We start from the raw sequence: 13,410 nt of genomic DNA on the forward strand, positions 1-13,410 counted from the left end.
TCCAACCAGATGTTTTTATATGGAATCTCATTTACAATGTTTTTATTTTTTTTTACACTCAATAAAAAATATGATCTTAAATAAATTTACGATGGAAATTTCAGAATTGTGATTACAAACCCTCCTCGTTATAGGAGCACATTTTACTAAAATTGGGATGTTACAAAAAAAATTAGCATGACCTCTGTGCAAGAATAACACACAAATTCCTAAAATGTCTTATTTTCTTTATTGCTTAGTAGAATTCGGCGCTATCTTTGCTGCTATGTAGTAAGAGAATATCCATTTTAAAAATAAAAACAATTAAGGTGTTCTTGGAGCCAACAACTATTTTTGATTATTTTATTTAACCATTGTTTTCATTAATCTGAAAGGAACTTTTTAAGTTTTCTAAATTTTTGAGATGAGGATTGATAAGCTGTATTTGATAATTGTTTGTATTTTGAGTGTTATTCTCACAGCATATTGGCTGATATAATCTCTTCAAGTGATTGTTGAACTTGGGTATCTTTCTGTTGAACTTTGGAATCTGCATGGAATTTCGAACGGAACCCTTTACTTAATCCACGAGGTTAGCATGCTCTTGTTCCATCAGCCTTAACGAGGTAAAAATCTAAAGTAATTCAAAATTACATTCTTTATATCCTCAGTGCGGGTGATACTATGAATACAATTATGAATTACTTCAGACTTCTAGTTGGTCATAGCTGAGGGAACAAGAACATGTTATCTCCAAGGATTAAATAATGGGTTGCATTCAAAATTCGATATAGATTCCAGAGTTGAACAAGATACATATGAAGCTAGCACTCACTCAATATGAGAACAGTTGTCTGAATGATACAAAGGGACTTTTTCTGTTAAAAATTAAACCTATTTGTTCATTAATAAACACTTAAAAATATGAGTTTAATATTTACATTTGGATCATAAGTGAAATTAATCTTTCAGAGTTTCTATTATCTGGCTTTAATCAATCAAGAGATAAAAGAAAAAAATGCCAATTTACAATTTTTTTTAGTTTCTATTCTTTCTATAATGTTTCTTCTCTTTCAGTATACATTTTTTACACATGAAACTCATTTGATATTTTTTAATTTTAATTTAGCAAAATTCTATTGTTTCCGACATGTTGGAATGAAGAGACCCAAAAGGAAACACAGCTTAACAGATGAAACAGATAAGGTAACAGTAATTTATTACATTATTTATGTATTATTTGCTAGCACAAGAACTTTGGATTATCTGGCTTGCAAATTAGGAGAACTCAAATATAAGCAAAAGTCCTGTGGTCTTTATTAGACTTAAAATTGTCTGGTTGTGTTTACATGTAAGTAATAAATCACCTCTTTCTCTGCCTCTAAAACCTAAAAGAAATGAAAAACTTACAATTTTCAATAAAGAAAGTTAAAGAAAAAAAAAAATCTTTCTTTGACTTTACTGAAGTAATATCATGGATACTGACACAAACTATAGAATCAATGAAGCTTAATGCCAATTCAGTCAATTGCATTGTACTGTAAAACTATTTGGGAAAAACTGAACACTCATCCCATGAATAAAACAGCAACTTAAATGAATTATTTGTAATAAGTTAGGTTTTAGCATTGAATAATCCTGAGTAAGATCTTTAAATGCATTAATTAGGTTCCAATTGGTTAATTACTATTAATTCTACAGTTTTTCTTTATTTACTTGTATTTTGTTTACATTAATTGTTAATTAATTATTAACCAATCGGTAATTATCAGTTTGTAGTCTCATTGCTTAAATTTAAGATTATATGTAAAAAAAAAATTATTTTTAGATTCATTTTTTTTTGTCTGTTTCTTTCTGGTAAAATTCATATTTGAGATGATTTAAACAGCTACAATCTAAAATGGTTACTCCAACAAGGAATGATGAAGATTCTGTCATGATTTTTCCCTTACTTATGATTCAGATTGTTAAGAAACCCACCCACATACATAATGTTGATGGGTATTTTACAAGCCTTCTTGGTCTTTTCCTCACAGCTTTCTCATAGTAGTTCATATCTACTGTTTAATTTTCTCTGGGATCTTCCAATTGCATGTTCAGGAGGTCCTCAGATGTCCTTTTCTATCAATAGTCAATACTTTAGATCTTTCTGTATTTCATTATCAGAAAGAATTATCCTGTGTCACCTGATATCTGATTGGTTAATCGCTGATACTGAGATTTTTGTACTCTAAAAAATTTTAACAAAACCAAGCAGCCAACTATTGTACATTTTTGAGCATGCTGCTGCTATTGCTTACAGAAACTATTGTTTCAATTACTATTGATAAAATAGATGGCCTAAAATCCAAGCCACTTTTAAAGCTGCCTGCAATTGTTGCAAATGAATTATAGAAAATGCAAAATGTTTTATGCCCAATTTATTAAATTCAGAATTGTTGAGCAGAATTTTGGAGTATAACAAACAGATGTAAAACTTTTATTTCAACTATCATTAATGGCTCAGAGGTGATTTCTTCAGCATCTGACAAAACCAAGCTTTTTGCAGTAAATTTTGCTTCAAATTTCACTCTTTGTGATAAGTCATTTCTAGAATTTTCCCCCTAACTAAAAATACTATCCATACATCTTTCTGGAATATTGTCAAACTTATCAAGAACCTTGATGTCAGTGAGGCAACTACTACTATTAACAATACAGTCATTGTGCTCAAGAATCTGCTGCCAAAACTGGTTCCTATCTTTACAAAGCTATTCAATTGTTGCTTTTCTTTTCCTTGTAAAATCTTGCCTGTCTGCCCAGTATTTAAAAATGTTAGTGATCAGCCTTTTCATCTTAGTACAGACTGATCAGTCTCTTGTGCATCATGAGTAAGTTTGAATCTATGATGAATAAAAATGTTAATTATCTCGGAAAAAGCAATCTGCTTAGCGACAAGCATGGGTTTCATTCTACAAGACCAAATACTAGTGTGCTAACTGTGATATTGTACAGGATCAGTGAATCTATCAATAGAGGTTTTGTTTCCAGAGCAATAACTCTTGACATATTAAAAGCCTTCAATAGTGTTTGGCATAAAGGGCTCCAATCTCTTATAAAACATTCACAGCAAGAATTACCACAACTAAAAGAAACTTTCTTCTTTTGTATGCCTAACATCAAACAGAATTTCCACAAACAGTTCATTTCCAAGAACTTCCCATCTGTGGAACACATTACCATGAAATTGATTCTCTGCAGTTTACAACATGGTCCTCTTCAAATCTAATGTCAATAAATATGTGATAAACTATATCCATAAGTAATCAAATGATTTTCATTCTATTCATCATTTTCAGTCCTCTCTTAATATTCTTCATCATCCAATTGATAATCCATCTATGTCATTAACTCGTATTCTAAAGTGGTTTTTAGCTTTGATAAGTGGAAAAATAATAAATTAATAAAAAATTTTATATTATTGGAAAGAAAAGAGAACCATATTATTTTAAATGTTTTATTCTAAAAAAATTATAGAGTTATGATTTGCTATTTGATATTTCCATGTTTTCAAAAAATTCTAAGCTTGAATTAATCTTTTTTTTTCTTAGATTGATTCAATTCCAGAGGCAGTGGCTGTAAAAATTCCGACTCCAGTTGTACCGACTCAACCCAGCCCACAAACACCTCCCTTGCAAAAGAAAAGCACACGTGAGTTTTTTTTATATTTATTGCTAATATGATTAAGGCAGTTTGCCTAAGAGATTTAAGCTCTTAGAAATATTTCGATTTTTTTTTGATAATTCAGTTTGTAAGCCACAAGAAACATGCATCACAAAAACTTATTGACGTACAAATTTCAAAATAACAACTTGACAAAACTCTTTGATTGGAACCATGGTATGGTATTCTGTATGTCCCTTTTTTAGTAAACACCAATGTTTTTATGAAATTTATCTTTCAAAAACTTATGCTTATTTTTTATAACCATCTTTGGGATAATCAAAAAGTTACATTGCTTAAATAAAATAAATAGCATGTGTTTTAAAGAAACTTAAATGATTAAAATAAATAATCATACTACCTAATTGACAAAAAAATCCTTTGTGTTTTATTTAATTTCAGCATCAATAAAAACAAAAGAAGAAAATCAAAATGGTTTGAAGATCAATACCCCAGAGAGGGTAGAATTTGAGAATGCCACTGGTGGCGTGCCTGAAGATTCTGAAGAACTTCAAACATTGCATAATTTGAGTTCATCTATGTCAGAAGAGAATTTGAATGAAGAGGATGAAGATTCTGAATCCAGTGACTCTGAGTAAGAAACCTTTTTTTTTTCTTTTTTGCTCATTTTTTTTAATTCACCCTCAATTTTTCTTTTATGTACAAAATTATTTGTGATCATAGCTGATATGAAGTAAGTTTTTTTTTTCTTATTTTTACAATATTCATTTTAGAATATCTAAGGTGTGTGAGGAATGAATGAATACCAATATAAAGTATGGAATCTGCTTAATTCAGATCCAGTTACATTTGTTGCATTTACTTATATATTGTATTATCAAATGGAAATGAATGTATAGATACTCCCACATTAACTCTGGATAAAGTAGCAATTTGTATTCAAATAATCATTTACATTTAAACATTCTTTCAGCATTAAATAACTTGAAAGGGAATTCATATGCCATAAAATGGATGAAGCTAAGTAAAATCTGAAGCTAATGGAGAATGTAATAAAAATATATGAATATTTAAAGATTACAATAATGCAAATGAGATTAATGTGTGCCAATAGCTTCCTGTAATTTTTTTTTTATTGCAAATAAAATTTAATTCCTAATTTCTTTTATTGGAATAAAAGAAGGTACCTTAAATGCTTATTTTTTTTTAATTTTTAATCAAAATTTGATAATGCTGAATGCTCATAAATTGCTAGGAAAATGTGAAGCCATAATGTTAAGTTAGTACTTAAATGAAATTAAAGATACAGTTGGACAGATGTGAAAATAAAATTAAATCTACTTTAAAGTAAAAAAAGTAAACTAGATTGTTTCAAGAAATTTTAGAATATTTTCTATTTTTGAAATTGTTAACGAGCAATTTTTACTAATCTATCAATACCATATCAAGAATTACCAATAGCATTTTGTTAATATTATGATAAATGCTGGCAATGCTATGAAAGGATATTCTCTGGAAACATCTTTTTAGACAAAAAAAAAACAACAAATATATAAAATTGGTATGGTTCATTTATCATTGTTATCAACAAGTTAATTGATTTTTATTTTATAGAATCAGAAACTTATAGATGAAAACTGTAAGAACTTTTTTGTTGTTAGCTTCATGAAGTTTTACATTTACTCTGCATTATTGAGTTTTTAAATTGTAAGGAGAAATCATGTTGGTTCAAAATAATAAAATACACGGAATTGTTTAATTAAATTAAATGACAAAAAAAACAAACGTTATCAAAATTTAGATTTATTAAGTATTTAAATGTTATTTAAAACAAATAGCTCAAGACAAATTTCTTAATGTAGGGAAACTAATTTTTTATGTCTTTGTTGTTGTTGTTAGTTTCTTATTCTGAAAACTTATAGCTTCCTCTGTAAATCTGTTTTAATTCCAGTTCTAGGCAGCAATAAACTATTTAATTAATTTGATTATTTTTCACTTTAAGAAAATGTTCCAAATAAATTGTATTCACAATTATTTGTTTAGTTGTTATTGCAGAAAGTTTATTTTTATTGACATTCATTATACAAATAAAAATATGTGATGGTGATCTACCCTATTTTTTTTTTTTACTATATCGTCGATACTAGACATTATGTATAGAGAAGCCTACAATTAAGGATGAGCAGTCTTCTGTAACATGCTACTCTGTACTTCTGTATATATGCATTCTTGTAAATATACCACCGTGTTGTCTTATTTATTAACAGCCCTTATAGGCCACAATGCTGGCAACAAGGAACTCTGACTTATTCAGACATAGCATAACCTGGACACAATATTGGCAACAAGAATGAGACCAGTGTGGGGTATGATATAAGTATGGGTTATGTTGTGTCTAAATAAATCAGAATTTCTTGTCGACAATGTTGTGGCCTTGAAGAGCCGATAATAAATAAAACAACATGATGGTATATTTACAAGAGTGTATTTATAGAAGTTCAGAATAGCAAAGAATTCTCATCGTTCATCATAATCTCCATGCATAATGTCTACTATCGAGTCCATATAGTCAGGAAATAGGGTAGATCACGAGTAGACCATAACAAAAACTGAACATTTTGGATACAATTTTATCTCAACCACCAAAAGGATATTGGAGTTACTTTAATTTTATAAAATCAACAGATAAACCTTAAATAATTGTGAAATGGAATTCTATTTCAGCTCAAATTGATTAATATTTTAAGTTCAAATCCAATGAAGAAAGCAATTTATTCCAGTTATGAGTAAAATAACAACTTGTGTTGAATTAATCATCTACAACGGGTATTATATTTCAGTATACATTAATTTTAAAAGAATTGCCTTGTTCATAGAAAATTATAGAGCAGAAAGAGGCCAACAAGATCCATTGAAGCTGAAATATGCATTGGGATGATGGAGCTGTTGGTTGTTAGCCAATCTTAATCCACCTTTATTAGTGTAAATGGGTTTGCTACAATCTTGTTCAAAACTGGAAAGTTGAAAATGAAGCAGAATGAACCAGTAAAAAAGAAAACTCAATTATGTGAAGAATTTGTTTCTTCAACAAACCATAACTACTTAACCAAGATAAAAATAACTATTTTAAGCTAAGTCATTTTGACTTCTATTTCTGCTCTTACAGTAGTTTCTCATGTTAAACCGATAACACTTTGCTTTATACTGTTTAGTTGTAAAAAATAGAGATAGGTTATTTTGTTCAGTCATAGAGATGAAGATAGCAAATACTAATCTAGATAAGTTTGTTTTATTTCTTTGTTTAGTTATAAATACAGTAATATGTGTGTTAGCCAAGTATTCTCTCATTTCTAAATTCCAGTGAAGAGCTTTCCGATCTGGAGCTGTCTGACTTTCTGTCACAGTGGTATGACGTTTCAAACTCATTGCCTCAAAATTCTTTTGTAACTTGAATTGATTTGATGTTGTTATTGTCATTTTACTATCATTTGCCTTGCAGATTGTTGTTCCATTTGGATGTTTCCATTTTGCATGGACTTTTAATTTTTTTTTAAAGCTTTGTTTTATGTTGGTGCATGTCCACTTCCTCATTGTTCACTATTATTCACACCAGTAATTCAAATGGAAATTAAATCACAATGAAACAAAAAAGATAACTTAATAGCATTTAAATCAAATTTCAGAAAGAAAAGTTTATACAAAGCCAATTTATCAATGTTTCCAAGCTCATTTTAATTCAAATCTAGTATTTATAATACAAGAAATAAAAAAAATCTATTTTTCGACTGTTTAAAATAATAATCGTCTTTCATAAAAAAGAATACAAATAATATTGCCTTTGTATAAACTTTCCTTTTTGAAATTTGTGTTACCTTCACCATAGGCACTAATTCAACCTTCATTAAGCGCAATCATATGGAGTTCGAGTTTTTTTAACTTGTGATACCATTTATTTTACATATATTTTTGGATTCTTGAACTTGAATCTGCGATACAAATCTCTGACAGTGTTATCCCTTTTGACTTATGATTAGAACCTACCTTCACTGATAATTATTTTGTCTCTAATTTTAAGTGACAAATTTGATTTAAATACCTTTCCAAATAAAATTATTTGAAAATAAGGAGAAAAATTTTAACAGTTTTTGCTACAAAGTTCAAATTTCTTTTCACCTGAGTTTTTTTTTTTTTTTTTTTTAGTTTCAGTTTTTCATATTATTTAATGGTCTAATAATTAAATATTTTTACTTCATATAAAAATTATAAAGAAGAAAACAGCACTTTTTTTTATATATATATTTATAATTTGCAAATTCTTCAAAACCCAATCTCTTGCTTATTTTTTTTTGAAAGTACAGGTTGGAAATGCTTTATCTGGAAGGCTTTGGACTGGAAGTGTATTCAATTTTGGAATCTGTATTTGAATCTATAAAATGGGACAGCTATTAAACTAGGACCTAAGCTCAATCATCTATGATATCCATTTACATTTCATAATTGGAAAAGTATTACTGCCATATATCAAATGGGCAAAGCAGGGTCTTAACAGAAACATCAAGTTAAATGATCATCAAATTTCTTATATGAAAACATGACTGACTGAGATGCCAACATTGAACCAAGTTGTAATAAATCACCAGATAGTGGTAATATTTTTGTATCAATCGTGCACATTGAGCGGGGCAATTTTTTTTGTTGTTTCAGACAAACCACTGAATACATTGTATCGGTCATGATTGATGAAAAGACATATGCATTGTCCTCGTGTTTCTTCACTGTCTTCTGTACCTATGATAGTGCACCCATGCTAATTGCAGCCTTTTTTATTTTATTTCTTTGTCATAATTATAGATGTTATAGATAAACATTGAAAGTAAATTTATATTAATTTTTAATAATTTATTATACACAATCTAAAATATGTGACATTTTTATGGGAAAGTCGAATTCAAATTTCTCATAAAATATTTTGTATCAAAAACAGAATTTGAAAAAAATTTAGCGTAACAACTGCACATCAGCTGAGAAATATGTAAACTATGTTGAATTATTTTGCATTGTGATTTTGGATGCTTTTGGGTTTTAGAGATTTCAGATAAAATATTCTTAACCTATATTTTCAGTTATTCAGACTCTGCATTCATTAACATACAATCTTATTACAGATATGAATCAAAACATGAGAAATTGATGGAAGTAATTCTTATTATTTGAATTCTTTGGACTACTGTTATAGTATCTTGAGTGTTATTTTCACATTTCGGTTGATGTAACCTCTGACCTGCTCCAGACGTTGAATTTGGGAACCTGCACAGAATTTCAAATGGGACCCTTTATTTAATCCATGGGGGTAGCATACTCTGATTCCATCAACCATGACTGGATAGAAGTCCTAAGTAATTCACAATTGTATTTTCGATTGCTTGCACTGAGGATTTAACCTTCAAAAGAATGTAACTTACAACTGTTACCAAGTACTCTAACCATTGCTCTGCAGACCCTTGTAGAAAACGGTAGCCCAAAGAATCCAAATAATATGAATAATCAATCCTCATATAAAAAAATTCAGAAAAGTAATTATTTTGTTCACTAAAATATACATAAATACAAAGATATTAACAAAATTGTTTATTTAATTAAAAACGCAAATTTATAAAGTAAATTCCAGAAAAATTGGTTCATTGCTGAAAAACAAATATCTCTTCAAATAAGAAATACAAAAATGTTTAATTAAATCTGATACTTTCCGTTCTCTGTGGTAATTCTGTGTTATATTTCATTGTTGTCATGTTAAACTTATTGTGATTGTCTCATCTGCTGTGTGTTTGTTGGTGTTTTTTGATGTGCTTATCTGTTTCCTGTATCTTTGTCTCAACAAATAATCTTTTTGATTTATTAATGATCTAAAAATTGCGAAATATTGTATAATGGCTGTGTCTTTTTAGTCTTGCTGGATGCTAATTTACTAGATATTCGATAATACATTTTAAACTATGAGTTTTCCATATTTGTTGTTGAATTGGATTTCTTGTAGGATTTTTGTTTACAATAGTGTGCTTCATGAACCTTATTGGCTCATGCACCAAACACAAAAAAAATGAGCGTTTTGTACTTCCATAGTTTAATACATAGGTAGGTAAAACTGATGACACACGTATCATGTAATATTTTAAATGAAAAACATTAAAAAACTACTTGCTTATTATATACAAAATATACAAATTCTAACAGTTTAAGCCGATAAGATTCTCCACTCCTCAAAAATGGTCAATATGAAAAATAGAAATAAAATACACTGCTTTTTTTTTTTTTAATGGTAGTGTGATTATAAAACGGTATAGACAAATATTGTAATATAATTTCAGTTGATGTGTTAGGTTTTTATTCATAATGATATGTTTGTCACCAAGTACATATTAACTGATATACTAGTTCTTATTGATATCAAAACTTGACTTTTCATTTTAGGAGAACAATTTATAGATTATGAATGAAAGTGTCATTTCAAGAAAAACTGCTTTTTTTAATTGATGCTCATGATTTTTTACCAAGAGAGATGATACGGTTTCTTTTTTTTTTTTTTTTTTTTTTTAAAGATCTTCAATGTATAGCATACAATTATTTTCTTTCGAAAACTGTTAAAAAGTAAAGTGCTTCTCCATGGTTACACCTAGATTTAATATTGATGTAAAAAATAAAAATTAAAGAAAACGTTGCAAAAATCATTCTAAAAGTTAAGGAAGATGATTCAAACTTTTGTGAGAGAAATCAACTTTTTTTGTTGTATAAATATGAAAAAAAAAAGGGGAATTGTCTACTTTAAATATCAGGATAATGGTGATGATATTTGGTACATGGTAAAAGTTACATTTATTTTATAAAAACAAAACTATTAGATGAAGTTCTATAACTTTTGATAAATAGTATTTTCCCTAACAAGTAAGAATATCAAAGGTTTCTTGCTATTTTTTTTGTACGTGTGTGTGTCATCCATATTCAATCTATTTGTAACCATTGAGTAGCACCAAAAGTAATTATAAATTAAAAACACAAATACTGAAGTTAATTTTTTCCATTTAAGATAATTTGGGGCATGTATTTTTTTTTCACTCCTCCCATGAATATTTGAATATTTTTGCCCTATTCATTCTGCATGAAGTGACTGTAAATGAATGCAAAATTCCCATGTGATGAAAATGTAATCCTTAACTTAAAATTTAAAAAAAGTACTAGTTTAACCAAAAATATTTTAATTAAAATAATTCCAACCATTTCAAATTATTTCTTTAAATGTTATTTTTAACCTTTTAATATTTTATTGATTTTCCTCAGCATTTAATTTTTATTTTATGCAGCATTTTTTGTATATATTTCATTACAAATATGCAAATAAGTTTGTAATTTCAAATTTTTTTTGCATCAATCCACACATTATACTTATGTTTCATTGCATAGTAGAACAAAATGATCCTCATATTTTTCTTGATTCCTCTAGATAATAATGGAACCATTTTTATGTCTTTCATATTTCAAAATAAATTTCAGTGTATGCTTTGAGAAAAATCTATTTTGCCATGATTTTATTGTTGCATAGGATAACGTCTAATATAAAATATTAACTGGAATATTTACTTATTAATTTCCTACTCTCTTGAAAGTGAATACATATCCTAAACATATTTGATTTTCTGTTTGTTTGATAATACTATCAATGATTTGATACAAAAATAAATGGTTTGACATGCATAAAATAGAATTAAAGAATACTGTGTGGTAGATTTATGAGTAATGGATAATAAATAGGTTCTGAGGGGAATGTAGATCAGTGGTGTAGATGAGGGAGATTATAATTTAAATAATAAAAAAAGATTATGGAGGAAAAGTCACAGAAAAAATCACTGCATTCTAAGACTAATCTAATAAATGACTTATTTAAATATTTTATATTTTTGTTTAAGCTTTTTAATAAAATGTGAGTAATGCATAATTTTTTCATTAACAATTTGACATTCATTATATATTGACAATAAATCACTGAAATAAATGGTTTAGGGTATTTAAATGAAATTTAATTTTTTTTCTTAGCTAGAAATCAGAATTTTGCTATTCATCCCTTCCTCTCCAATCAGTGAGAATAGCAATGCATGTCCTCAGAGTAAAATATTTTAAGTGTTCAAGCCATTAAGATTTTTATCAAATAATTTCTTCAATTACTTGCTTGCAGTTTTGATTTTCCTCCCTCATAGCTTAATTTTTCTCACATTGAATATTTTAAAACTTCAATTTGTTGATTTTATCATTTTATGCATTAATTTGATTCATTCTTGCATGCTTTCTCTTCATAAATTTACTTTCTATAAAATACATATTTTTAGTTAAACATTTTAATTAGTATATAAACATATTTTTTATCATATTTTGTGCATCTTATTTCATTTATCCAAATGATGATTAATTTTCTCAAATTTGAATAAAATATATTCTAACTGAAATTATTGTGCTTAAGTAATTTTCATCACCTTTTAAAAGTAAGTTATATTAAAAAAATCGAAACTGTTGCTTCAGTAAATATAAATAAACAATGGAATTGTGCATTTATGTATTAAGCATTTTTCTGAAATAAAATTCTTCTGAAAAGCATGATTTTCCATGGTATTGTTTTGTTTAATTTTAACAGGACCAGTGAAGATGATGCTGACGTTGAGGACTTAGATGATGATGCAAGCCGTGTATTAACATGGGAAGAAGCATGTTTGTTAGCTGAGACATTTCAAGAACGAAAAGCAAGGGAAAATATACTTAGCAAGTTGGCTGATAAACGCAGAATTCAATATGAAGATACAGATAGCACAGAAGAATCCAGTGAAGATGGTTAGATATTCTATGATTTGCTAATAATGTTATGAAGTGTTACATTGAATAAATCAGACATCCACAGTTTCAATTGAATATTGGATAATTTGGTCAGAAAATAGTTTTCAATTTAAATATAAAACTTAATAGTTATAAATTTTTTTTAATAGTTTGGATCAAAGTTTTGTAGTTATTTATGTTAGATGATTATCAGGATAGAAGATATTAGAAATACTGAAAAACTCACTAATTTATGAAAAATAAATATTCTATAAATTGTAAATGAATTTATCAATTTGAATTTGAAATTCTCATAGTTATTTTTACCAAAAAATATTGTTCATTTTTAAAAAGATAGAATAAAATCTTAGGCGACAATTTCAATTAAATTACATAACTCATAAATTGTTAGTAGAATTTTCATTTTTTCATTTGTAAATTTCACTTTTTATTTTCAATTCAGTACTTTATCTGAAAATAGAAATTTATTTTTCATGCAGGAAAAAAGAGTATAATTAAAAAATATTAAATCTGTAAGAAATAAATATCCTTAGATTAAATTATTCAAAATAAAATTGTATTTGTAGAAAAATCTTTTTTTTCTTTTAGATTGTAAAACTTAATATTTTGTTTAAAATGTTCATATCTATTATGTTTGTTATTTGATGAAAATTGATTAAATAAAATGGAGGAGGATAAAAATTTCATATTAGTCATTACAAAAACATTTTTTTTTTTTTTTGTATTTGATAAATTATTTTGTGTTTCAGGTGTTGTGTCTGACAAAAATATATTGACTTTGAAAAAATAAAAATTTGAAAAATATTTTAATACATGTAATACAAATTAATATTCAAGTAGTGTTGAACATTTTTTTTGTTTTAATTGTTAAAATCTTTTATCTGATTATTAATA

At 27.3% G+C, this 13,410-nt stretch overlaps 1 protein-coding gene and 1 non-coding gene across 16 annotated transcripts in view; both read left to right on the forward strand.

Annotated features, from left to right (window-relative positions):
• The window catches only part of LOC145276902 (uncharacterized), a 296,930-nt gene that overhangs the window by 179,706 nt on the left and 103,814 nt on the right, over positions 1–13,410 (forward strand). For 14 of the 15 annotated variants that reach the window (XM_080128348.1, XM_080128358.1, XM_080128349.1 and 11 more), the window contains exons 17-21: positions 1,109–1,185; positions 3,570–3,669; positions 4,084–4,276; positions 7,004–7,048; positions 12,320–12,513. In XM_080128348.1, coding sequence (XP_079984474.1) covers positions 1,109–1,185; positions 3,570–3,669; positions 4,084–4,276; positions 7,004–7,048; positions 12,320–12,513 — 609 coding nt within the window. The remainder of the gene's footprint in view (positions 1–1,108; positions 1,186–3,569; positions 3,670–4,083; positions 4,277–7,003; positions 7,049–12,319; positions 12,514–13,410) is intronic. The other variant, XM_080128350.1, reaches the window with a different exon arrangement.
• LOC145277337 (U6 spliceosomal RNA) lies at positions 122–229 on the forward strand. Its single transcript, XR_013868138.1, has one exon. It is a non-coding gene; the product is annotated as a U6 spliceosomal RNA (small nuclear RNA).

Source organism: Euprymna scolopes, chromosome 5, assembly GCF_053919585.1.
Source record: "Euprymna scolopes isolate OS-2025 chromosome 5, ASM5391958v1, whole genome shotgun sequence".
Classification (NCBI taxonomy): Eukaryota; Metazoa; Mollusca; class Cephalopoda; order Sepiida; family Sepiolidae; genus Euprymna; species Euprymna scolopes.